Genomic DNA, 24,886 nt, shown 5'->3' with positions numbered 1-24,886 from the left:
TCATGTGACTGGGTGGGTGTGGTCAACTTGGTGTTGCTTCTTTGCCCTAATTTCCTAAACAAAAAGGATATATACCAAAAAGTCATTTATTATTTTGTGCATTTAATTTAATACTTAAAATAAAAGACTGGGTGAAACCAGGCTTACTAGCAGCAGCTGTGAGAGGGATTTTGGAGTCTTAAGTGGAGTTTCTGGTAAGTTACGTGATTCTTATTATTTGGGAATTAATCCCCTCGGAAGCTAGTGGCTCTGTGATCTGATTTTCTCAATGGCTCTCCCTGACAAGCGCCGAGTGGATTGTTTATCTAGCTTGCCATACTTTTACCAGGTATGAAATGCTTTTGGCTGAACGCCCAGAAGTTCAGTTAAGCCTGTTAAGAGCTTTCCCTTGCTGCTTGTCTTTCTGAGGTTATGGGGGGCCTCTCCGAGCCCCACAGAGGGGCTCGGGCAAGCCCCCAACAGCCCACCCCTGGCTCCCTTCCAACTCTTCTAATCTGGTGATTCTGTTTTTCTTATCTTTAAAACCCGCTTCTTGTCTTTTCTAGACCTTTTGGCTGGGCAGAAACCTGATGAGAATTAAATAATAGTGACGAAATTAAAGGAGTGGACTCGTCCCACTGGATGCCCTTCCTGTTCTCCGTGGAAAAAGAGAAGCAGGGCGGATTTATCCCACCTGGGAAGGCCGACCACATGGGTAAGACGCATTCTCCGGCTTTCAGCTGGTCTTGGTAGTCGAAGAGCATCACATTCACCCAAGCGAGCGGGCAGTCCTAGAGAAGGGAGGAAGGAAGAGGATGGCAGGGATGATGGGACGCATGGCGATAATGGGACTGCCAAGAACAGGGTGTCCTGAAGACAAGCCATGGCAGACCTTAAAAAAAAAAAAAAGCATTCATTTTTCAAAGCCAAACCTCATTTGGTCTGCCTTTTCGCTCCACTGCCTGCCTCCTGCTTGTGGTATCCTGCTTGAAAGGCAACTGTTAATCCGATTCAACGGGGATTTTAAAAAAAATAAACCCTTTGCAGTGTAAACAAAACATGTGTTCCAGCTACAAAGCACTGTTTTTGGGATGCTTCCATGCTTTTCCTTTCCAAAGGAAGCTGGCCAAGAAAGTCACCAAAGTGCCTTCACTTCCTTTTTCCTTCTACATTAATATTATTATTGGTTAATCTTTAGTGAGATTCACAGCCTTTGGGGCTGGTTGGTAGCTCAACATCTCGAGTCCTAACCAAGGACCTAGGAACTGTTCAGGTAGCGTCGGAGGATATAAGCTGTTCCAAGTAGGATGTTTTTTTTGTAGAATCGGTATTCAAGTCTGATAAATTCAGAATTTCCAAATAGCGAGGCAGCCCTTTAGGTATTGCTCCAAGGGCTCCAATTACAATTGGTTGTTGTTGTTATTATTATTATTATTGATCATCAACACAGCCGGATGTTCAGACTGGGTTGGGCAATGTTGTCTACCTATCGAGTCCTTACCAAGGACCTGGGATAGGCAGATCTGAATGTTTAATGGTGTTACAGATATTGTTGCAGGATTATTATTAGTAGTAGTATTGGTGTTATTATCTCTTTTATTCATTAAACATGAAACTCAGTCAACTGAAAGTTTAAAAATATATCACAAATATCACTGATTGGTGCTGATGGTTGATACAGGTTGCTGCCAGCATCCTAGGTATCAACTTAAGTATCTTCTTAAAATTCTTAAAATACTATTGTTGTTGTTGTTACATAATATTATTCATATTCTATAATAATATACATTATAGAGTTGAAGAGAAGGACCAAGGGAGACACGATAGCAGGGTTCCAATATTTGAGGGGCTGCCACAGAGGGGAGGAAGGGGTCAAGCTATTTTCCAAGGCACCCAAAGGCCAGACTAGGAATAATGGATGGAAATGGATCTAGGAGAGATTCAACTTAGAAATAAGGAGGAATTTCCTGAGAGTGAAGACAAATCCAATGGAAGAGAAGTTGCCTTTGGAAGTTGTGGGAGCTTCATCCCTGGAAGCTTTCAAGAAGAGGCTGGGCTGCCATCTGTCAGAAATGGTGTAGGGTCTCCTGCTTGGGCAGGGGGTTGGACTAGATGACCTACAAGATCCCTTCCAACTCTGTGTTCTGTTCCGTTCCGTTCCATTCTATTCTATTCTGATTTCTATCCTCTATAACTCTTGAGTGCTATTGCTATTCTACTCTACTCATTCTAATTCTCCTTCTTTCTTTCTCCTTTGAACTGGCCAGTGAGTCAGGGCAGCAAAAAAAAAAAACGGGCAACTAAGCAGAGAGCGGTGAGTAATTCGGTGGATGGACTCCAAAAAGCAGATGACTCGGCAAATTTGGGGGAAATGGGGAAAACAGAGGGCTGAGTGACTCAGCAAAGGATTCCGAAATATGACCATCATTGGCCCGATTCTAGGAAGTCCCAATGCCTTTCGTTCCCCCCCCGCTTCCCTCCCTCCCCGTTGCCTTTGGCAGCTGCACAGCCTGTGTCTGTTGGCACTTTCTCATGTTTCTACAACCGAGAAACACATCCCCGTTGCTGAAACGAAATCTTCTTTTTAACATCTGGAAAGAAACGGGGACTTTCTCAGAAAAGCAGCCGTTGTTTTTTTGTACAGATGTCCAAGAAAAGGAGGCCTCTGGAAGAATAAGCAGGCAGCCATGTGGGCCAATTCTCTCTTTTTTCCCCCCCCCCGGTCCCAATTCAGGGTTTGTGAGATGAACGTTTAAAGCCCCCAACGTAACGGAGACTCTGGTCTGGGTCTCTTCTAAAGCTTTTGTTTTGCTTTTGTTTTTTGCTGGCAAAGAATGGTGCCACCACAATAGGGCCAAGAGACTTACTGCTTTTTTGGATTTCTTCTTGGTGGACCTGGCTTTTTTGGCTTTTTCCACCACCGAGTAGAGGACTAAGCAGAGCCGAGCCATGCGGGGCAAGTCGCAGACATGAATGTCAAATTTTAACGTCTGATCCCACGTGGGCTCGGAGCAAACATTGGCTTCGGTGCTGGTCATCATTTTGCAGAGCATTTCATGACCGTGGTAGAGCCCGGCTTGCACGACCAGCTGGAAAAAAAAGGAGATAAATGGGAGAAGGGAGAAGGTTTATCCAGCCCAAGGAGCTGCCGATCCAGTTCTACAGAGGAATGATTGAGTCTATCATCTGCACCTCTATAACTGTCTGGTTTGGCTCTGCAACTCAACAGGACAGACACAGACTCCAGAGAGGAATTAGGACTGCAGAAAATAGCAATTGCTACCAACCTGCCTTCCCTGGAGGTCCTGTATCCTGCACGAGTCAAAAAGAGGGCTGTGAAAATATCTACAGACCCCTCACATCCCGGACATAAACTGTTTCAACTCCTTCCCTCAAAATGACGCTATAGAGCACTGCACACCAGAACAACTAGACACAAGGGGAGTTTTTTTCCTCCATGCCATCACTCTGCTAAACAAATAATTCCCTCAACACTAACCATTTACTAAGTCTGCACTACTATTACTATTAACCTTCTCATCACTCCTTATCACCCCTCCCACTTGTGACTGTAACTTTGTCGCTTGTATCCTTACTATTTATATGGACTGTTTCCTGGTATGATTTGATTGCTTATTGTACCCTGTGACTATCATTAAGTGTTGTACCTGATGATTCTTGACTCTTGATGAATGTCTCTTTTATGTACACTGAGAGCATTTGTACCAAAGACAAATTCCTTGTGTGTCCAATCACATTTGCCAATAAAGAATTCTATTCTATTCTATTCTATTCTATTCTATTCTATTCTATTCCATTCCATTCCATTCCAATTTCTATTCTATTCTATTCTATTCTATTCTATTCTATTCTTTCAGCCCCAAATGAATAGCTCCCCATCTGCGGATGGAAACCAGGAAGTCTCAGATCTGTGGGCCAGGGGAAGGATGTCCAAACACACTAACTGTTACAGACGGCCCTCAACTTAACAACAGCTTATCGAGAGATCATTCAAAGTTTAACCACGGCACTGAAAAAAAAGTTTTTCTTCTTCCTTTTTTTTTGCAGTGTTCCCCGCAGTCGCGTGATCAAAATTCAGATGCTTGGCAAACTGACTCGTATTTACAACGGTTGCAGTGTGTGATTCCCCTTTTGGCGATCTTTCTGACATGCCAAGTCCGCCCCCCAACAACCCTGTGAGGTGGGTTGGCCTGAGAGAGACTGGCCCACCCAGCTGGCTTTTCCTGGCTAAGGCAGGACTTGAACTCATGGCCTCCCGCTTTCTAGCCTTGTACCAAACTAGGCTCTCTGATTACCTTAATGGTTCTTTTCTAAGAGATCAGAAACGACAATATAATACGTGTTTGAATGTCCTCTTTGCTATTCCAGTTAATGTCTTTATCTTATCTTATAATTATATAATAAATATCCTATAATAACCCCGGTCAGTTTGCAAGGAGGGCTCAAAATAATAAACCAGAAGCAACCTCGCTCCAATCTGATCAACGCAATTTGGAAATTTGCCCTAAATTCAGGAAGGAAATAACATCTTAAGTATGATCTGCAAAAAAAGGAAGCAATTAAAAAAAAACCCTTGTGGTTCCTTATTTCCTTCTACCCCCTAATTTCTCCATTTAAAAAAAAAAAAAAATTCCCCCAGAACTATAAAGTCAAGAGATGTTCAACCTCCTCCGCTTTTTTTAATTTATGTGCAAAAAGCTGCATTTTAGCGTAAGTGGAAAGGAAGGAAAACTTTTTCAAAAAACAAAAAACAAAAACCATAAACAGTTTCTAAGAAGTTCATTTCTGGCTAATCAACACTGCCATCCTGACTTCCTGTAATGAGAAGTTTTCGACCGCCAAATTGTAGAATTGAATGAAAGAGTTTCAGAAAGAAAAAGGAAAAACAACAGTTGCATGATTTCGAGCTTGACAATCGCAGGTTTGGTTACCAATGCAAGTCGTAAACAAATCCTGAGTGGGAAGGTAGAAAGCCACAGAGCATCTAGTCGAAAGAATAAGAGAGAGAGAGAAAGAGAAAAAATAAATGTTTGGTTTAAGGTGACTTACTTTCATTCCTTCGTCGGCGTTCACCTTGCTGCAATGCAGGAGTTCAATACAATACGGCTGATCCAGGGACCACAGAGATACACAGGTCAGCTAAGCACAGGAACAAGGGGAAGAAAGAAACGGTGAAGTTGGATTTCATGGCTAATTTTGGCATTTGGCCCACCCAAGAAAGGATATATAACCAGCCCCTGGTATGCTATTTAAACTTCGCCTGCAAAGATAGATTTGTCTTATAAAGTCAGCTTTGAATTACAACCATCCTTCCTATCTCCCCAACACCCCTACGAGGTAGGACACTTTGCACAAAGGTTGGGAACTGGAGAAAGAAGCACTGAGGATGAAGTGGGGAGGGCAGACACCATAATTCCAACCAAAGGACTCTGTACCAGCCTACCAGGGATCTGCTTCGTTTCCAATAATAATAATAATAATAATAAATAATAATAATAATAATAATAATAATAATAATAATAATAATAATACATTTCAATCAATCAATCAATCAGAATATTCAATTGTTCGTGTATTAATTTGCAGCTAGAATTGCAGTTGCTCAAAATTGGAAAAAGCGAAAAAATTCCTACTAATGAAAATGTGATTAGGAAAATATTAGAATGTGCAGAAATGAATAGATTAACCTTTGCAATTAAAGAGAAGGAGCAAACTGAATATTACAAAATATGGGAATTATTTTAGCGATGGCCAGAGGAAAAAAATATGAATGGTAGAAATAGCGAAGAGATTAATGAAATATAGAAAATAGGTTTATGGAATTAAACATGCTAAGAAGAGGAGCGTTACAGTACTAGAGATATTATGTATATTAGTAGGATAAGAATGAGATAAGAATAGAGAATTAATACCAAAGTAACGAGCATGGATGTACATTTTAATAGTTATGGCACAAGATATTTGTACCCGACAACACACCGTTAAATGGAAGATGAATTGTATGCACCTTAAATAAAAATTTAAAAACTAATAATAAAAAAAAGAATAGAGCTGGAAGGGACTTTTGGAGGTCATCTAGTCCATCCCCCTGCTCAAGCAGGAGACCCTACATCATTTCAGACTGGTGGCTATCCAGTCTTTTCTTAAAAACCTGCAGTGATGGAGCCCACAACTTCTGGTGGCAAGCTGTTCCACTGGTTAATTGTCCTCCCAGTTAGGAAGTTTCTCCTTCATTCTAGTCGCTTCTCTCCTTGGTTAGTTTCCATCCGTTGCTTCTCGTCCTGCCTTCAGGAGCTTTGGAGAATAGCTTGACCCCCTCCTCCTCTTTGGGGCAGCCCCTCAAATATTGAAACACTGCTATCATGTCCCCCTCCCCCAATAATCCTTTTTTTTTTCCTTCTGAATTTGAAAAATCATCTCTTTTTGGTGAAAAAGGAACATTATATGGGGTTACCTTCTGCTTAGGGCCCGGAGACAATTTGAGGGCTGTTTTGGGGGGGTGCCCAAGCCCGTTGCTCTGTTCCTCCCGCAAAGTCAGAAGAGAAGATCTGTGGACCATAATGAGGTGGGGGACGAAACGCCGGTGGAGGCATTCGCGGATGTACTGAGGGGAAAAAGAACAGGTGCCATTAACGCCTCAATCAAAGCTTCAAAGGCTCATCAGGGGTTTGACCGGGAATAAAATCAAGCAGGCCTCAAATCCCAAGCCTGGAGCAGAATCCTAAAAAATTTGGACAAATTTAAAACCGAACTCAAGGTTCTAGCACCTATGAAGGAAAGGGGGGCACATAGGCACACTGTTCGCCTTAAATAGCAAAAAAGGACTGAGGCGTGACTTCCAAAGGTGAAAAGGGTCGAGGTAGCCATTTTAGTTGCTTCCTCGTCCCTGGGGGTGGCTGCCTTGAAATTCCTTGGGATTCATGAGGACTAGAATGCCAGTTTGGGGCTGCAAGGTGTCGAGTCTAAGCTGCATCTGAAGCCAGGCAGCATATAAATATAGACGAGTGTTTCTCAAACTTGGGACACTTTTAAGTGAATTGGAGGCAGGGTGATATTGATAATACAGTGGGGGGTTTTCGGCCATTTTAAGATGGGCGGACTTCAACTCCCAGAATCTTCCAGCCAGCTTTGCTTTTGATTTGCTGCCTGGGGAATTCTGGGGGTTGTAGTCCGCCTGTCTTAAAATGGCCGAACCTTTCTCCCCGCCCCACCCCACACTGTATTATTTTTATCACCCTGCCTCACATGGTTGTGTTCGCTTAGCAAAGGGTGGAAAAGACATACCTGGAACTGATAAAGGGGATACTCCCCGTAGATGTATTCGTACTTCCCGTTCACCTGCAAGGTGTACTCGTCCGCGGGGCTCACTCTTTGGTGGCGGAAAATGGTGGCTTGCTTCTTGACGGCGTAGCTCATCAGAGTGATGGGGAATTCCTTCAGGGAAATCTGGAAAGTGAAGCTCTCCTGCCAATCCAGGAAAAAATATGAAGGCAGAAGGTTAACTTTCTTAGTCCATCTCCGCTGCTTTCCTCATGGGTAGTCTCGACTTACAACCATTTGTATAGAGGCCGTTCGAAGTTATAACAGCAAGGGGAAAGAGAGTTTAATGGCTGTTTGGGACACGTAACGACCGTTGTAGCATTTCCCACAGCCGCGTGATCCAAATAAATAAATGTTGGGCCCAATTGTGACTGTAAGTTGAAGACCACCTGTATTTTGCACTGGTTCAGCCCACGTGTCCCCACCTACCAGGTCTTTGCAAACAAGCCAAGATCTGAGGAAGATGGGAGGTTAAGAAATATGAAGGCAAGGGAAGGGAAGGAAGGAAGGAAGGAAGGAAGGAAGGAAGGGAAGGAAGGAAGGAAGGAAGGAAGGAAGGAAGGAAAGGAAGGAAGGAAGGACGAAGGAAAAGGAAGGAGAGGAAGGAAGGAACGAAGGAAAAAGGGAGGGGGGAAGAAGGAAGGAAGAAAAAAGAAAGGGAGGGAGAAGAGAGGGAGACAGGAGAAAGGAAGGAAGGGAAAGAAAAAGAAAGAGAAAAGAAAAAGGAAAGCAAAGGAAGGAAAAAGAAAGAAAGAAAGAAAAAAGAAAGAAAGAAAGAAAGAAAGAAAGAAAGAAAGAAGAAAGAAAAAAAAAAGAAAGAAAGAAAAAGAAAGAAAAAGAAAGAAAGAAAGAAAGAAAGAAAGAAAGAAAAAAAGAAAGAAAGAATTAATTAATTAATTTGAGATTTACACATTAGCAAGAGCATTGCCAGTTTTTCGCTTTGGAAAAACCCATTATCTAGGACACAGACACACAGACACACACACACAGTCTTTGCGCTTTTCCACACACTACAACATCTCCATTCTCTCTTTCTCTACAGAGATTCAGGAAGCGTGCAGATTATTTACCCCTCCGGATTGAAATTTGACGTTGACAAAAATGGTCTTTCCAGGCATGGGCAAAGATGGCCTCCTCCCGAGCCCACTCAGGGCGGGCTCCAGTTGAACTGGGAAACTGTACTCCATCCAGTCCTTCCAGCTGAGCTGCTGGCGCTGAGCCGCCCTCTGCTCGCAGTAATCCCGCATTTGAACCCGGAAGTCGTTCACCTCAGGATCGGCCAAGGAGTCAAACTCGTGCAAACCTAAGACGGGGAAGAAGAGGAGGACTTTCTAAAAAAATGGCAGGGAGAAAGTTGGCCCGTCTACCCTACCGCATCAGATCTCCTCCCTCGACAAGGTAAGCCTGTTGCATCCCTTCACAAGCCCTAAGTTTCTAGTCCTCGTGAAAGCATGGAGGATTCCCTGGGCCAGAAGTCATGCACCGAGATAGGATTTGACTACGCATCTTAGGAAATAGGCCAAACCTTTTATCGAAAGCTGCAAGGAAATCTCATTTCTGCTGCCTGGGTGCATTTCAGTTGGCAGGAAAGTTTTTGTTTAAGATGCCCTGAGATTTTAGGTTTTTCAGCCGCTTTCGTGATTGATCATTATGGGCTATAATTGTCAATAACACTGTCTGTCTTCTCCTAATTACTTTGATTATACTGTGGGGTCCCTGGTGCTATCTGAGCTTGGTTTTTTTTCTTGCAGACGTTTCATTACCCAGCTAGGAAACATCATCAGCGCTAGAAAGAAATGGCTTTGCACTGATGATGTTACCTAGTTGGGTAATGAAACGTCTGCAAGAAAAACCACCAAGCTCAGAGAGCACCAGGGACCCCATAGTTCAACTCTGAGCTACCACTGTATTCTCTTTCTATCGGTGCTTTGACTACACATTAATAAATCAAAATAAGGACTAAAAATACAGCATTGAAAAAGAGCAGGTGGGCTATTTTATATATGTAAGTTTTCAATCAAATCAAAGAATTAAAAACTTAGCAGGCACCAGTCATCCTCTGCCAAGGGCACTTCCTGAGGAACGGAAAGCAATACTTTTATTCCCTCCAACAGCCCTGCAGTGCAGGCCATTTGCCCCCTCGCCCAGGTGCCCTTCCGCCAACCTTTGCCGATCAGGAGGCTAATCTGGGAATTGAGCAGTTTCTTCGCCCGGTCCCCCTCGCGGGCCACCAGCCGCAAGACCGGGAGGAAAGGCTGGACATCACAGAGGCGTCTCTGCTCGTCCTCCAGTTCCTGCAACTCTGCGGCTTGGTTGATGCAGGTGAAGACGTAGGAATCCGGGGCGCTGAGCATCTGGAAGAAGGGCTCATATTGGGCCTGGTGCCAGACCACCTGGAAGGAAGACAGCAATAGCCTTAGGCTTATGTACCACTTCACAGTGCTTGACAGCCCTCTCTCTAAGCGGTTGACAGAGGGTCCTCATTTTGCCAACCAATGGAAGGTTGAGTCAACCTTGAGCTGATCAGGATTGAACTCTTGGCTGGGGGCAGACTCAGCCTGCAATACCGCATCTTAACCGTTGTGCCACCACAGCTCCCTCTGTCTCTGTCGGTCTGTCTGTCTGTCGGTCTATCTGTCTGTCTGTCTGTCTGTCTGTCTACCTACCTACCTACCTACCTACCTACCATCTATGTATATCCACCTACCTACCTACCTACCATCATCTATGTCTTACCTACCTACCGACCATCCATCCACCTACCTACCTACCCACTACCGGTATCTACCTACCTATCTACCTATCATCTATGTCTATCTACCTACCAACCATACATTCAGCAAAACACACACAGTTGGGAAGACACCAGGACCCCAATAAGCCTCGACAATAAAAGATAGCTCACGATTTGCTCCCAACAAGTTGCTGTGCGCAAACTCCCTTTTTAAACAGTGTTCCCAGCTGCAGCTAATGAAGGGAATCAGGGCCCTTTCCTTCCCAGTAAGCCATGCAACCCACGTTACTCCCTTCTCTGTTCCTCCCTGCGTGCCCTAGGATGAAGAGGGGGTAGGCCTCCGAATTCTTCCTCTCTTGCTCTACCTCTCCCCTGCTCTGCCCAGCCGGACTTTGCCCTTCCCCAGTTTTTTCCACAGCCAACTGAGCCCATACTCCCACTCCCTGTCAGCTGCTCGGCCTCCCTCTCTGAATCAGATTCTGACAGGGGGCATGACAGAGGTAGTCCTTGACTTACGACCACAACTGAGCTGGTCAGAAGGTCACAAAAGGGTGATCCAGTGACCCTGGCACATTGCAACCATCATAAGTAGGAACCAGTTGCCAAGCCTCCGGATTTTGATCATGTGACCACAGGGGAGGAGGAGCTGCAACAGTCGTAAGCGTGAAAATCAGTCGCCTGTGCCTTTTTTCCAGTGCCGCTGTAACTTTGAAGGGCCACTAATGGAATTGTTGTAAGTTGAGGACTCTCCATAGCTGGGCGAAACTCCCGTCACAAAGACCGTACCTTTTTGATGGCAGCCAGGCTGGCATGGCAGGAAACGGGCAAGGGCAGGTAAATCCCGGTGGGTAGGAGGAAGTCCACATGGATGGTGTAGTTGCTTTCTTTGGACCAAAATTCGGACGGGCAGTACATTCCTGGGGGCATCCCTGGCATTTCTCAATGCCAACCTGCAACGAAACAGAATCCCGACATTTTCATCCCTGCAAATTCTCTCCTTTTCATCCAGGAGAGTGGCCAAACCTCTGAATTCCCAAGCATGCGATCACGGAAACACAGTCACCGTTTTTTTTTCCCCCCAGTGCCGTCGTAACGCCAAGCGGTCACTAAATGATCTCTTGCAAGTGGGCCACCTGGATCGTTCACGTGTTCTGAATACCCTTAAAGAGGGGCTGTAAAGCACTGTGACATATACCGCTTCACGGTGCTTTACAACCCCTCTTTAAGCGGTTTACAGAGTCAGAATATGGCCCCAAACTATTTGGGTCCTCATTTGATGGTAGGTAGGTAGGTAGGTAGACGGATAGATAGATAGATTAGATAGAGATAGATGATCGATAGATAGAGAGATGAGAGAGAGATGGGGGAGAGAGAGAAGATGGATAGATAGATAAGTAGAGAGAGATGATAGATGGATCGATAGATGAGAGATGGGGGAGAGAGAGAAGATGGATAGGTAGGTAGGTAGGTAGGTAGGTGGGTGGGTAGGTTGGTAGAGATGACAAATAGATGGACTGACGGATGGATGGATGGATAGATATAGAGATGAGAGAGGTATAGATAGGGAGAGGGAGAGAGAGAGATGGATAGATAAGTAAGGAGAGAGAGAGAGATGATAGATAGAAAGGTAGATATAGAGATGAGATAGGAAGAGAGAAGATTGAAGGTAGATAGATAGATAGATAGATAGATAGATAGATAGATAGATAGATAGATAGATAGATAGATAGATAGATAGATAGATGGTAGGTAGCTGCCCCCCAAAAGCAGAAAGGGAGATGGACCCAAGGCAGAAGATAAAAAGGGCTTGAAAAACAGATGTCCTGGACACTTGAAAGGAGATTCCTGAGAGATGATTCATTTGTTTATAAAATGTGCGTCTCAGCTTTTTCCTTTCTTTTTTCAACTACCCCACAGTTGAAAATGACTTCACCGCCCTCCTGCAATGTGATCCCCGGTGTGCAAAGCAGATCTTTTAAAATCTTCTAAATCCTGCCCTTTCAAACTGCCCAATCCTTTCTGAATTATGGATTCCTTCCCAATTCATTTGCAAGTCCTTTGCATCTCATCCATTGTGCCGCTTGTCTTTCCAGCTGACACATTTCTCTGCTGAACGTTTTCAAATCTGGCGGCGCTGTTTTATGCAATACTAGCTCGATACCCATGCTTTGCTACGAAACTATGTGGTCGGGCTTAGTTTTTTGGGAGGAGAATAAGTGGGGGAGGGGGAAATGTGCCTCTGCCTACCAGCATCCATCGATATTCATCTGGCTAGCGTCCTGTCAGTGAGTGAGAGTGTTGAGGGCTGTTTGGAAACTGAAGCAGTATTTGCTGTGTGAGCAAGGAGACAGCAAGGAGCCTGGGCGTGGCTTAGCTCAACTGTTCTGTACTAAAACTGCTTGCTGCTGTGAAACTGAAACTCCTCTCTTCTGCTTGTGTTTTGCATTTGGAAGAGATTTCTTTTCAGGTGGGAAAGGGGAGTGGAACTCCTTAGCATCAGAGCGTGTTGTGGATAATAATAATATATGAAATATTAATGGTTCTGAGGGTCATTTGGAAAAATCCTTTCTTAATGAGCACTGAGAAGCCAAGTTTGTAGGCTTTATAGTTCTGGAGATTTTGTGATGGTTCCCGAGTGGTATTTTGCTTTTATCTATATAGATGTTATGATGAGGCATTTTGAAATGACTTTGACCTGCCTCATAAGTACACAAACCTAGCAGCATCTTAGCGAGCTCACTTGGGGTTTTCCAGAAATCAACTAATAACCAAATTGACAGGGAAAGGGGGGGTTGGGAAGGATGCAAAGTATAAAAAGTCTAATTTAAATAAATCAAGTTTCTAGACCTTAAGGTAATAGAGCCATTCTTGCTTTCTACCAACCACCTAATTAAAAAAAAGTGAGGAACAGATTTGGTTCTATTAGGGTCAAACATGATGCAGTTTGCAACCAAAATCTGAACTTGAGCACTTCTATGTAAAAACAGGTAGTTCTCAACTTATGACCCCAACTGAGCCCAACACTTCTGTTGTTAAGTGAGACATTTGTTAAGTGAGATTTGCCCCATTTTAAGGCCTTTCTTGCTCCAATTGTTGAGTGAATCACTGCAGTGGATAAGTTACTAACCTGGTTGTTAAAGTGAATCTGGCTTCCCCATTGATAATAGAATAGAATAGAATAGAATAACAGAGTTGGAAGGGACCTTGGAGGTCTTCTAGTCCAACCCCCTGCCTAGGCAGGAAACATTGCTGGTCAGAAGATCGCAAAAGTGGAGCACGTAACCCCGGGACACTGCAACAGTCATAAGTATGAAGTTGCCAAGCACCTGAATTTTGTTCCCACGATTATGGGGATGACGCCAAGGTCGTGATGCTGAAAAAAACAGCCGTAAGTCACATTTTTCAGCGCCGTCATAACTTTGAATGGTCACTAAACAAAACCATGGCAAATTGCACGTATAGATTATAAGTTCAGGTTCAATTAACTGGGAGCTCTGGAAATGCTCCAGCCAAGAGCAAAAATTTAGGGAGGGCGAACCTAATATACCACAAATTTTAATGAAGTAGTGTTGTACCTTATGATTCTTAATGAATGTATCTTTTCTTTTATGTACACTGAGAGTATCTGCACCAAAGACAAATTCCTTGGGTGTCCAACTACACTGGGCCAATAAAGAATTCTATTCTATTCTCAAGTAGAATATTTGAAACGTGAATTGCATCACGACCATCTCAATTAGAGTTTTCTCCCCCATTGTCCACTGCCTTTATACAATTACCCATCAGCAGAGAATGGGTCAGATCCACCAGGCAACAAAAATGAGCTCTGATCTGGCCCTCAGCCGCCTTGCAAAAAACCACCCCCCCCCCGTTAGGGGTCTTCAACTTCAAGACTTGTGATTCTCCCGAATTCTCCTCCAGTCATGGTAGCTCAGGAATTCTGGGAGTTGAAGTCCACAAGTCTTAAACTTACCAAGTTTGAAGACCCTTGGATTAGGTGATGCACAGTTAGTCCTCGACTTACAACACAGTTCATTTAGTGACTGTTCATTTTTCAGAGTTTACGATCTTTGTAACATCCCCGTTGGTCGGGTGATCAAAATCGGCCACCGGTTCAGACTTACGACCATTGCTGGATCCCAAGGACCTTTTGCGACCTTTTGACAAGTAATGGGAAGGGGAGGGGGAAGGAAACCAGCTTCACTTAACCATTGGATTACCAACTCATCAGCTGCACTGACTCACTTAACAATGGTGGCGAGAAAGTTCATAAAATGGCAAGTTTGAAACTCACTTAATAAGCGTCTCACTTAACAGCGGAAATTTCGGGCTCCATTTGCAGTGGCAAGTCAAGGATTACTTGAAGTTCTTGGAAGGCACAAATTCTCTTGCAGCCTTGCCTGCAAAATCTGGGAATTATTTTTTTAAAAAATATATTTTTCTTTGCATCGTTAAGAGGCAACATATATATACACACAGGTATCAACGCAAGGGACTAAATTATGGGAAAGCCTATCCGATTCCACTAAGGAGTGGAGTAAATTATTTATTATCCCTTCTGAGAAGGAAGGTGATGGGCCAGGGAAACCTTTCAAGCTAAATACTTAATAGGATAAGATTATTTACAAAGGACTCACAAACACAAAGGCCTTTAAAAGGCAACGCTTTGCTTTTTAAAAAGAAAAAAGAAAAACACTGATTTTTTTAAAAAAAAACCTCTCTAGATTCCCTTGCAGTTTGTTTGTTTGTTTGTTTGTTTTTAAAATCCAGATGATTTTTTTTTTCTCAACAAGTGGTAAAATATTGCCAGAAGTTAGCAAAAAGAGATTGTTTTAGCCCGGAAATAAACTTCAGAAGGGCAGGAACAAGTGATGCGTTAAAAGACACAATTCACAAAATGATGTAGAGAAAAATTAGACCCCTTGTTCATTAATCGCAATTTTCATTAACCGCAATTTCTCCCAAAGCCTTTCTTGAGGTCTAGCGTCTTGCAAAGCTTTAGTCCCCTTTTGGATTTCAAGAAAGAAAGAAAGAAACGCCCAGTTTCCCAGCCTTTTAAATCTTGGGCATAACTAGGCTTAGCTTCAAAGAGAGGGGGGAAGAAACTCAAATCAGATGATGATTTATTTCTGGGAAAGGCTGATCTCACTATATCAAGCATGTAATATTTCTGCTTTTTAAAAAAAATTAATTAAAAAAATAAACGCGGCTCCGAATCGGACGCAAAGCGGGTGTAAAAGCGACCCCCCCCCCTTCCCAAGGCAAATATTTGCAGACGCAAACCCTCCCCCCTTCCCCCCCCCAGATGCGCCCGATCCCTTGGGCATCCTAAGGCTCGAACAAAGGACCACGTAAGGGGGGAGACGCCGCCTGCAGAAAGCTACTCTGCACGTGCTCAGAGGCTTGCTGCCCCACCCCACCCTTGCAAAGCTCAACCCCCCCCTCCCCAAACCCAATTCCCCCCAAAGGAGGGGAGGGGGGATCCGCCCCGGGGAAAGGAGCGCAAAAAAGGACCCCCGGCTCTCCAAAGACGCCGGATCCGGGAGAAGCCACCCACCTCCGTGCAGCGGCGGCGGCTGTTGCGGCTGTTGCTGCTGCTGCATCCCGGCCTCTCCCGAGCCTGCTTAACCCCGGGCCGGCTGGAAGGGTGGGACGCCCCCCACAGCCCCACCTCTTCTTCGGCGGCTGCCTCGCAAGGGAGCGTGGCCAAAGAGCCCGAGGCGGCCAGAAACGTCGCTGGTCCGTCCCAGGGATCCCTTCCCAGACGGTGGTGGGGTGGATCCGGCTGATTTCCCCAACCCTCCAACCTTCCACCCACTCACACCACCACCCCTTGGAACAGATCCCCCTCCCTTTTCAAGCGCGTTTCCCTCCGCCTCAACAGCTCTCCATCCCTTGCAATCGGTCTCTTTTCTTACCCTGCGTGCTCCAGCTCCCTTCACCGATCCATCGATCGGTCGATCCACTTCCAAGCGCGAGCGGAGAGCGAGAGAGAGAGCTGGGGAGAGGGGGCTCCTTAACGCGCCTTTGGGTAGCTCCCCTTCTCCACATGCGCCTTGGTCGTTTGGAGAGGTCTGCTTAACCGCCGGCGTGCTTTGAAGCGGGTCCCCCCCCTTGCGGGTCCCGATCGCCCAGGATCGCGTTGTAGGCTTGCTTTCCAAGAGAAGGATCCTCTTTCCGGAGCTCCCGCTTTCCCCTGCGGAGGCTCCGTTTTCTTTTTGCTTTTTCCCCCAGCTCCGCGCTGGGAGCGCTTCGCTTCGCTTTGCTGCTGGAGGGCTTGAAAGGGCGCGGGAGTTGCGCTTCCTGAGCTTAACAACATTGAATCCTCCCGAGTTGGACGCTGCTTTCTCTTTCGCTCTTTTGGTTTGTTACAGGAACCAGCCCCGCCACGCCTTGCTTTCGTTCGGTATTGGCCGATCGAGCGGAGTGTCAACTTCACCAGGTGAAAGAGAGAGAGAGTGAGAGAGAGAACAAAAGAAAGAAAAAAGAAAGAAAAACTAAAGAAAGAAAAGAGGAAGGAATGAAGAAAGAGTAAGAAAAAAGAAAAACTAAAGAAAGAAAAGAGGAAGAAAGAAAGAGTAAGAAAAAAGAAAAACTAAAGAAAAGAGAAAGCAAGGAAAACTAAAAGAGGAAGAAAGAAAAAAACTAAAGAAAGAAAAGGAAGGAAGGAAGAAGAAAAGGAAGAAAAAAAGGAAAAAAACAAAGGAAAGAAAGAAAAGGAAGGAAGAAGAGAAAGAAAACACAAGGAAAACAGAAAAATTAAAAGAAGCAAGAAGCAAGAAAAATCAAGAAAGGAAGAAAACAAAAGAAAAAAGAAAAACTAAAGAAAGGAAAGAGGAAGAAAAAAGAAAGGAAAAAGAAAAGAAAGAAAAAAACTAAAGAAAGAAGAGGAAGGAAGAAGAAAAGAAAGAAAAAGGGAAGAAAAACAAGAAAGGAAGGAAAGGAAGAGAAAGAAAACACAGAAGGAAAAAAGAAAAGAAAAATTAAGAAGGGACAGAAGAAAGATTTTCTGAGGTTTTTTTTTTCCAGAATGGGTAATCTCACCCTGTATGTTTCTGAAACTGACACCTTATTAGAGTTCTGCTTTTCTTTTACAGTAGCTTCTTTTTTTAAACCCTCAGATCAGCCACAGTGAATTTATTATCTCAACAAACACAATGGTTGTTTTTTTTTAAACTCATGATAATCAATCATCAATAAGGGATTTGGAATCTGTTTTGCAGTCCATCTGCTTCGGTTTTCCAACCAAGCTGTTTTCTCCTGGGTCCCCCCAGCACTTCATCCTAATTTAAATTCTTCAGCCATCCAGTCTTTTAATAAAATTGGCAACTTGGAAAGTGATGTTTGCCACTAGCTACCAACAGGGTTCTCTTCCTAAGTATTATTTATGTCGAACCTCGTGAAAAAAAATCAAGGGAACCTGAATCAACCAAGTTTTTTTTCTTCAAACCCTCTGACCTTGTTAATTAGGTTTTACCCTTTTCCAAAACTGCTTTCTATGCCACAGAAAGCAACCCGCTTACTTATCCAACCAGAGGCTGATTTTATAATATGCACACCGTCTAACACGCAAGATGCAAAGACATTTGGGGGAAAAAAACACGGGAGAAGGAAGAACTTCAGGGCAATTCTACCAGCAGGCCTCCCAAACAAAGCTTATTACCGGTATGTTGCAATTTTCCCAGAATTGCTAAACATAAATAAGTTTGTAGTCCTCAGGAATGGCAAAATAAATAAAGCCAGATCTCTAAGATTAAATTGCAAAGATAAGCACAGATGCCTTTGGGGAGGATGAAATGAAATTCACTGGGAGGCGGTGATATTTTCTAGGAAGCTCAGAAAACCAGCAATTTTTCCACTTTTTAAAAAAACAACGTGGGAGCATTAAGCAAAATAGGGCAAATCCTATTTCAAAAACCAAAATCCATCGTAATTGAAATGGATCCAGTTTGGCTGGCACGTGTTTTTTGTGTCACTGAATCCAGCTCTTTGAATTTCCTCTTTCAAGGAGCCGTTTTGATGGACTTGCTCATACCGTGGAAATCCAAAGATTTGCACAGACTTTTTAATCCTGGCCACAAGGCACCACCGTTGGGCGGATAAAAATAGACAAGCCGTCGTATCACCAGCATACCATCCCCTCCTTCAAACGGGAAATTTATCGACAGGACGGCAAACATTCTTCCTTGCCACAATTTGGATTTAATTTATCGCCACTGATCTCTGGTGGTTGGTTGTTGTTGTTTTTGCGCAAGGTGGAAAACTGGCACAAGCGTTGAGACTATAATAATTACCACCAATTAGGAATTTTTTATTTTTTTAAAAAAATAAGACGACGAACAGACCGAACACTCAATTTCCGTTTGGAGCCTCTCCAGGCAATGAATGGGCACTGGCAAACAACAAATAACAGGTCTTAAAAAGGCCACCTTTTGAGCATCCGCAAGACAAACAGGAAGCATGGCTCTTTCAAGAGGTTAACAAGATTTATTTTTTTCCTGTACCAGCTGCAGCACGCACTTTTGGGGGTCTAAGAAAAGCCAGAGGAACTGTTTGTGCCCAGAAATACTCACAGGAAGAGGTTTCTAATATGATGAAGCTCTCTTGAGATAGCACAACTTTAAAGGTTCCCCTCACACAGCATTTGTGCTAGTCGTTCCCAGCTCTAGGGGCCGGTGCTCATCTCCGTTGCAAAGCCGAAGAGCCAGCGCTGTCCGAAGACGTCTCCGTGGTCATGTGGCCGGCAGGACTGAATGCCAAAGGCACACGGAACGGTGTTCCCTTCCCACCAAAGGGGTCCCTATTTTTCTACTTGCATTTTTTTTTTACGCGCTTTCGAACTGCTAGGTTGGCAGAAGCTGGGACCCGTAACGGGAGCTCACTCCATGACGAGGCGCTGGGGATTCGAACGGTTGAACGGCTGACCTTTCTGATCGACAAGCTCAGCGTCTTAGCCCCTGAGCCACCATCAGGCTGCAGGCAACACCATACTCTCTCCGGTCCACCGAACAACCTTTCCCCAAAGGTTGGGGCCCGCTGGGCTAGATGACCCTGGTTGATTTTTAAAAAAATATGGGACTGTATAAAGAAGCCGGATCTGGAATCTGATAGGGTCAAGTTAAATGGATGCCCTGTTTTTCACCATTTAGTCTGGTTGCTCACCGTTTCATGGGCTTTCTTGCAAGACGTCTATAGAAGGGGCAAAAATCCAGCTGTAGCAAATTATGACGATTCATTGCACGGCCAGCCAGAGGGATTGGTGCGGTGGCCTAGGGTTGGAGCTCTCGCCTCACAATCAAGAGGCTGTGAGTTCGATCCTAGGTAGAGGCAGATATTTCTCTCTCTCTCTGGGCGCAATGAGAATATATCTGCCGAACAAAACTCCACACCGGGGACAGGAAAGGCATCCGGCCAGTAAATACACTGCTAGCTTCATTCAGTTGCCCAGACTCCACCCCCGGCAAGGGTCATTAAAAGATGATGATTGCACGATCAGCCAGAGGTTCAGATTGGATTTGGCTTTTTTTTTTTATCCACTTAATGAGTCCTTCCCAAGGTTCTGGGATAGACCGCTCTTGACGTTTTGCGTTGTTAGAAGCATCGTTGCAGGATGTAAGCCGTTGGGAGTAAAGCTGCCTTTTGCAATTGACCGAGAGTGGATTGATCAATGCTGAATGTGTTCAGCTAGTGCACCAATTGTTTTGGGATTGTACCCAATGCATCTACAACTATTTGCTTTCTTTTGCCACAGTGGTTCTATTTCAGAATAACAGAGTTAGGAGGGACCTTGGAGGTCCTCTAGTCCAACCCCCACTGAAGCAAGAGACCCCCTATATACCATTTCAGACAGATGGCTGTCCAGTCTTAAAAACCTCCAGCAATGGAGCACCAAGCTGTTCCACTGATTAATAATTCTATCTCTCAGGAAATTTCTCCCTAATTCCAGGTTGCTTGATTAGTTTCCATCCGTTTTTTCTTGTCCTGCCCTCTGGTGCTTTGGAAAATAATTTGACCCCCCCTTTTCTTGGTGGAAATTTCTTCTTTGCAAGTCTGTACTTTATTGTTATTATTATTTTGGAAATAATTTGAATTCTGCCATTGGTTAATCTGCAGGGGAGCTTTTCTTTCAAAAGATGTAGCTGCTTATCTTTTTTTTTCCTTTATCCCCACTTCTGTATTATGATTTCTTGATCTGGAGAAGTTTGCCATTTTAAAAAAAAAGTCAGATTAAAAATGCAGGATGGGAATAGGAAAAGAGAGGGGGGGGGGCGAAACCACCCATAAATAGCTTCTCTTTTTAACCCCACACATTTTAAGATGACCGCAAAGTTTCTCTGGGAGAAGAAATGTATCTCAGTGCTGGGAAAGTTTAAAACAGTCAAGGGGAAATCCGCCAGCAACCAGAACAGAAGTGTCATTTTTGGCCAATTTACAAACGTTGTTGTTTTTTTTTTTTTACCACAATACTATAATGCATTTATTTTTTTTTGCCGATCAGGCACACCACCCATTTTGGTACCCTGAAAAATCTCATTTTTTTAAAAAAAAGAACACCTGCTTTTCAAGTTCCTAGTCCTCAGGATCGAAAGCCCCATTGGAAGGCAACCAAGAGAGAAGACAGTTTTCAGATGTAATGGGTCCACTTGGGATCGTTGCAATTCATTTTCTGGAATGGGCAGATTTGAGGACTGGAGGTGTAAAAGGGAGGCTCGTGTTATCATTTAAGGCTCTTAATATAATATAAATCCTGCAGCAGGGAGTTCCATTGGTAAAAAGATCTCCTTTATATCAGTTTATCTTTCAGCTGAACCCTATTCGTGAATGAGGATACCTGAATCATTCACATTTTAAAAGTTTCTCCCATCTGCCCCTGCCGGAAGTACTACCTATCCCATAACAACCCCGCCCCTCCCAATAATTAATTAATAATAAATTAAGACCCTGAGGATTAAAACCATTCAACAGTGCCACCTGGTGGAGGCCACAGAGCAAACATGACAAATGCATTCAACTCCCCCATTATCCCTTTCTAGTCTAGAAATTGCTCAGGAAGATGTATAAAAATGAAACTGGTATTTAGCAGGAAATGCTGTTTTGTTTGCACTGTTTGAAAGAAACGAAAGCAGGTATGAGATCCCAAATCTCATGCTTGCCAATGAGAGAAATAAAAATACCCAAAGGGTGAGAAAACCCCAAAGGAGTTAGTAAAAATTGTTTTTACTTTTTAAAACATGCATGCTATTTGGTTGGTGAGGATGGGAGGCAGAATAATAAGAGTCAAGAGGTTAAAATGACTCTCCATTAAAAATACAAATCTACAAAGAAATATACCAGAAATTTATCCTAAGTATCTAAAAAGTAATCAAATAGGGTTCAGAGACTAAATGCAATCAAAACTTTATTTTTTAAAAAAAACTCATTTTCAACAAACAGCAACGTTTGAAACATAATTTTAACTCACACGGAAAGAACTGAATAACAGGTTATGTTTCAACTCGCCCATCCTATTTTCATACACTGGCATGAAACTCTAGATAGAAAATAAAATATATTATTTCACTTCAAATTAAAATGCTCTGTGCTGCCCTTGCAGTATTAAAAATATTAAAATAACAATTGGAGATAAAAATACTAAATGCATCATTTTTTTTTAAATCCTGTGGTTTGCTAATATACTAGAAATTATTCCAGACACCTGTACATTTTAAAGAGAGGAGCTATAAAAATTAGCAGTGTTATAAGATGGCGTGAAACTTTATTTGGGAAAATTAATTTTTATTCTTATTTTTAATCTTTGATCTTAATTCAGAAGCAGGAAAATTTATCTTCTCTTTCAAAAAAACAAAATGATCCACCCACCCCTTTCCTCTGCCCAGTTTTTCAGTTTCCCAGATCTGTCAAAATTTGTTTTTTCTTTCTTTTCACTTCTCATATTACAACTGTCAAACACTTCTACAGAACAGAAAGCTGTGAACTGTTGAACCGTTGAACCGTATTTATCCCCCAAACAACTCGACAAAAAAAGAGCAAACGAAAACCCATTACGCATCACCGACCTGGAAGAAAACAAAAAATATTGCAACCGTAAACATTTGGCAATCAATCCACAACAGAAACTTCTGGCACATCCTTTGAACCAGGATTTCTAAACTTTCAAACAGGGGATTTGATGGACAAATGCTGTTTTTGACTTCTTGCATACCCGCGATCGCCTCCCACCCTCCCAGGATTTCTAAACTTTCAAACAGGGGATTTGATAAATGCTGTTTTTGACTTCTTTTTCTAAATACAATCGGTGAATTATGTTTTGCAGAAAAAATTGAGGGGTGTCAAAAGGTTTATGCTCTCCTGGCTCCTACACATTGGTGTGGGGAAAAAAAAACTACAAATATTATTCTATTTCTGTACAAGGCATTGAAATAACCTTAAATGAAAATAATGAATGAAAACTGCTAACAGGGTACCACCAATTTTCTTCAGCTTGGCTTTTCAATGCTGGACACCTCTTCCCAATTTCTCTGGATGTTGTTTCAAAAGGAAAGGAATTACCACTGACACCACCACCGTAATGCTCAAACCAGTCGAAACATTCTTCAAATTGATTTTTCTTTTTTTAACTGGCATTTGCAGAATGGTCATCATCCTGCAGAAAATAACTTGCAAAATCAGAAATTCTTGGTGCTTTTGAAAAACCCCGGGGGAGGTCACTGACCTCTTCCTAGTACAAATGATTCAAATGCTTCTAAATAAAAAAAAAAAAAAAAAACAAGGACTTCTCCAACTTAAAAAGCAACATTCACAAAAAAAAAAAAACCCCAAATCTCTCAGGAGTAAGTAGTATGTAAAATATTGCCGGATTTATGGATGCCAGAGGCTCCATCAGTGGTGCAGTTCCTTCCTTGGAAACCCAAGTAACCTTTTTGTGTGTCTCTTGTGTGTGTCTTGCAAACAATTGGCTGCGTTGGCCTAGTTTCAAACAGGATACTTCAGGGGTCTCCATCTGTAGCCCCCTCCCCAGTCGACCGTAACTAACCCCATGGCATGTTGGGAGTTGTAGTTTACCAACTTGGATGCCACTGTGAACAGCAAACTCAAGAGTGCAGATCTCGAGATCTCTCTCTCTCTCTCTCTCTCCCTCAATCTGGCTTTGCAGAGAAACTTAAGCAGAATTGGAATCCAAGCCCTGCGCCACCCAACTGCTTCAGTCCCGCACGACAAAGCTGTGATGAGAGAGCATCGGAGCAGAGCTCCAGTCCATCAGTTGGCCACCTGGATCTCAAGAAGACCTTGGATTTGAACCTGTTTGCTTTGAAAGGAGTCAGAAAGAGAAGGCTGGCTTGAAAAGAAAACGGGGAATCAGAAGCAGCGGGGAACATCCTCCTCACCCAGAACTGGAAACTTGAGACTCAAAACATCCAGCTTGTAATTGGACTAGCCTTGGTCTTCCTGTCTCTTCCACCCGGCCGTTTTCCTTTGCAGGAGGATGGTCTCACTTCAGCTCCATCAGGGAATAGCTCGACTCCTGCCAGCTCCAATAAGGGCCAAAGGGCAGGTCGGAGAGAGCCGGGACGGAAGGTCCGGGAGAGCCGAGGGCTGCAGAAGCAGCGGCGGCGGCGGCGGCGGAGTCACCCGTCGGGCAGCCAAAGGCGGAGACAGGGCTCGTAGCCCCCCAAAGGGACGATCCCCAGCGGGCGGTGGCCGATCGGATGCGAGGGGGTCTGTCCCACCGCCGCGGGACCCCAGAGGCATCCAGCCGGAGCGCAGGATCGCCGGACTGGGGTCTCCACCACGCGAGGAGGAGGCGGCGGGGCAGCGGGGGCGGCCAGTGGGGGCGATGCTTTCCGGGCGCGTCTCCGCCGCCGGTACTTGCCCGGCTCGAACGTGCTTCGGAAAGCCGGGTCCAGCGTCCAATCGCTGCCCTTGCGCGGCCCGCCCACGCGGGGCAGCTTGACGAAGCACTCGTGGAGGCTCAGGTTGTGGCGCACGCTGTTCTGCCAACTGCGCTGGCCCAGCCGGTAGTAGGGAAAGCGGCCGGCGATGTATTGGTAGATGGAGCGCAGCGGCAAGCGCCGGCCCGGGCTGGCCTCGATGGCCATGGCGATCAGGGCCATATAGGAGTAAGGGGGCTTCGTAGCCTCCCCCGTGGCCTCCTCCCCCTCCCTGGGGCGTTCCTCCTGGGCCGAACCTGAGCCGAGTTCCGGAGCGCACGGCTTGGAGAGCTTCTCCTGAGCGCAGCGCTTGGAGAGCTTCTCCAAAGCGCGCTTTTGGAGACGCGGCGCGCCCACCTTTCCTCGCCCGTCTCTAGTTTTGGGGGACTCGGGGGACCCGGCCGGGCAAGGGCGCGGGGAGCCCCCGGAGGATCGAAGGGGATCCAGCTTGGGGGGGCGCTTTCCTGGGCTCCTGGGGGGGTGGGAGGCGATCGCGGGTATGCAAGGCGCGCCCAGCTCCTCGGCAGCCTGGAGCGCTTCTGCGCCCCTCCGCTGACCCCCGAGGTTCATAGACGGGTCATCGACGAGATGTAACTCTCCGGAGAGATGTAGCAACTGTAGCCCCACTTTTGAGAGGCGGGTGGAGATCTTCTCCCCTCCCTGTGGATTGCACTTGGCTTTTCCTTCGGATATGCACGGCTAGGGATTTTTAGACCTGCATGCGCCGTTTTGTGTGTGTGTGTTTATGTGTGTGTATATATGTGTGTGTGTGTGTGTGTGCATGGATGCATTTTATATTTATGATCGTTTCGAGCCTTGGTGAGATGCGCTATATAAACTAGACGAATAAAATAAAGGGATTTCCCCCGGACCAAATCCAAGCGAGCAACTCTGTCCATGCTCT

At 44.6% G+C, this 24,886-nt stretch overlaps 2 protein-coding genes across 3 annotated transcripts in view; both read right to left on the bottom strand.

The window, feature by feature from the left end:
* The window catches only part of PIK3CD (phosphatidylinositol-4,5-bisphosphate 3-kinase catalytic subunit delta), a 31,861-nt gene extending 15,456 nt beyond the window's left edge, over positions 1-16,405 (bottom strand). Inside the window, exons 1-9 of one of the 2 annotated variants that reach the window (XM_026686451.2) lie at positions 15,973-16,405; positions 10,841-11,004; positions 9,485-9,713; positions 8,391-8,623; positions 7,285-7,464; positions 6,455-6,604; positions 5,050-5,139; positions 2,847-3,068; positions 674-770 (exon numbers count right to left, since the gene is read on the bottom strand). In XM_026686451.2, coding sequence (XP_026542236.1) covers positions 674-770; positions 2,847-3,068; positions 5,050-5,139; positions 6,455-6,604; positions 7,285-7,464; positions 8,391-8,623; positions 9,485-9,713; positions 10,841-10,990 — 1,351 coding nt within the window. In that variant the 5' untranslated portion in view covers positions 10,991-11,004; positions 15,973-16,405. Of the gene's footprint in view, positions 1-673; positions 771-2,846; positions 3,069-5,049; positions 5,140-6,454; positions 6,605-7,284; positions 7,465-8,390; positions 8,624-9,484; positions 9,714-10,840; positions 11,005-15,611; positions 15,694-15,972 lie in introns of those variants that run through there. The other variant, XM_087944597.1, reaches the window with a different exon arrangement.
* A 5,911-nt stretch (positions 16,406-22,316) lies between these two features.
* LOC113424653 (uncharacterized) lies at positions 22,317-24,552 on the bottom strand. The gene has a single exon (XM_087944717.1). It carries the CDS (start codon positions 24,550-24,552, stop codon positions 23,680-23,682), a length of 873 nt encoding a protein of 290 aa, XP_087800843.1. The 3' UTR covers positions 22,317-23,679.
* Between the last annotated feature and the right edge of the window lie 334 nt (positions 24,553-24,886).

Source organism: Notechis scutatus, chromosome 16 (assembly GCF_049901735.1).
Source record: "Notechis scutatus isolate UNSWTSFEM ecotype Mainland chromosome 16, rNotScu1.2, whole genome shotgun sequence".
Lineage (NCBI taxonomy): Eukaryota > Metazoa > Chordata > Lepidosauria > Squamata > Elapidae > Notechis > Notechis scutatus.
The sequence above is the reverse complement of the archived record's forward strand: the minus strand, read 5'-3'. Positions and strand labels throughout refer to the sequence as shown.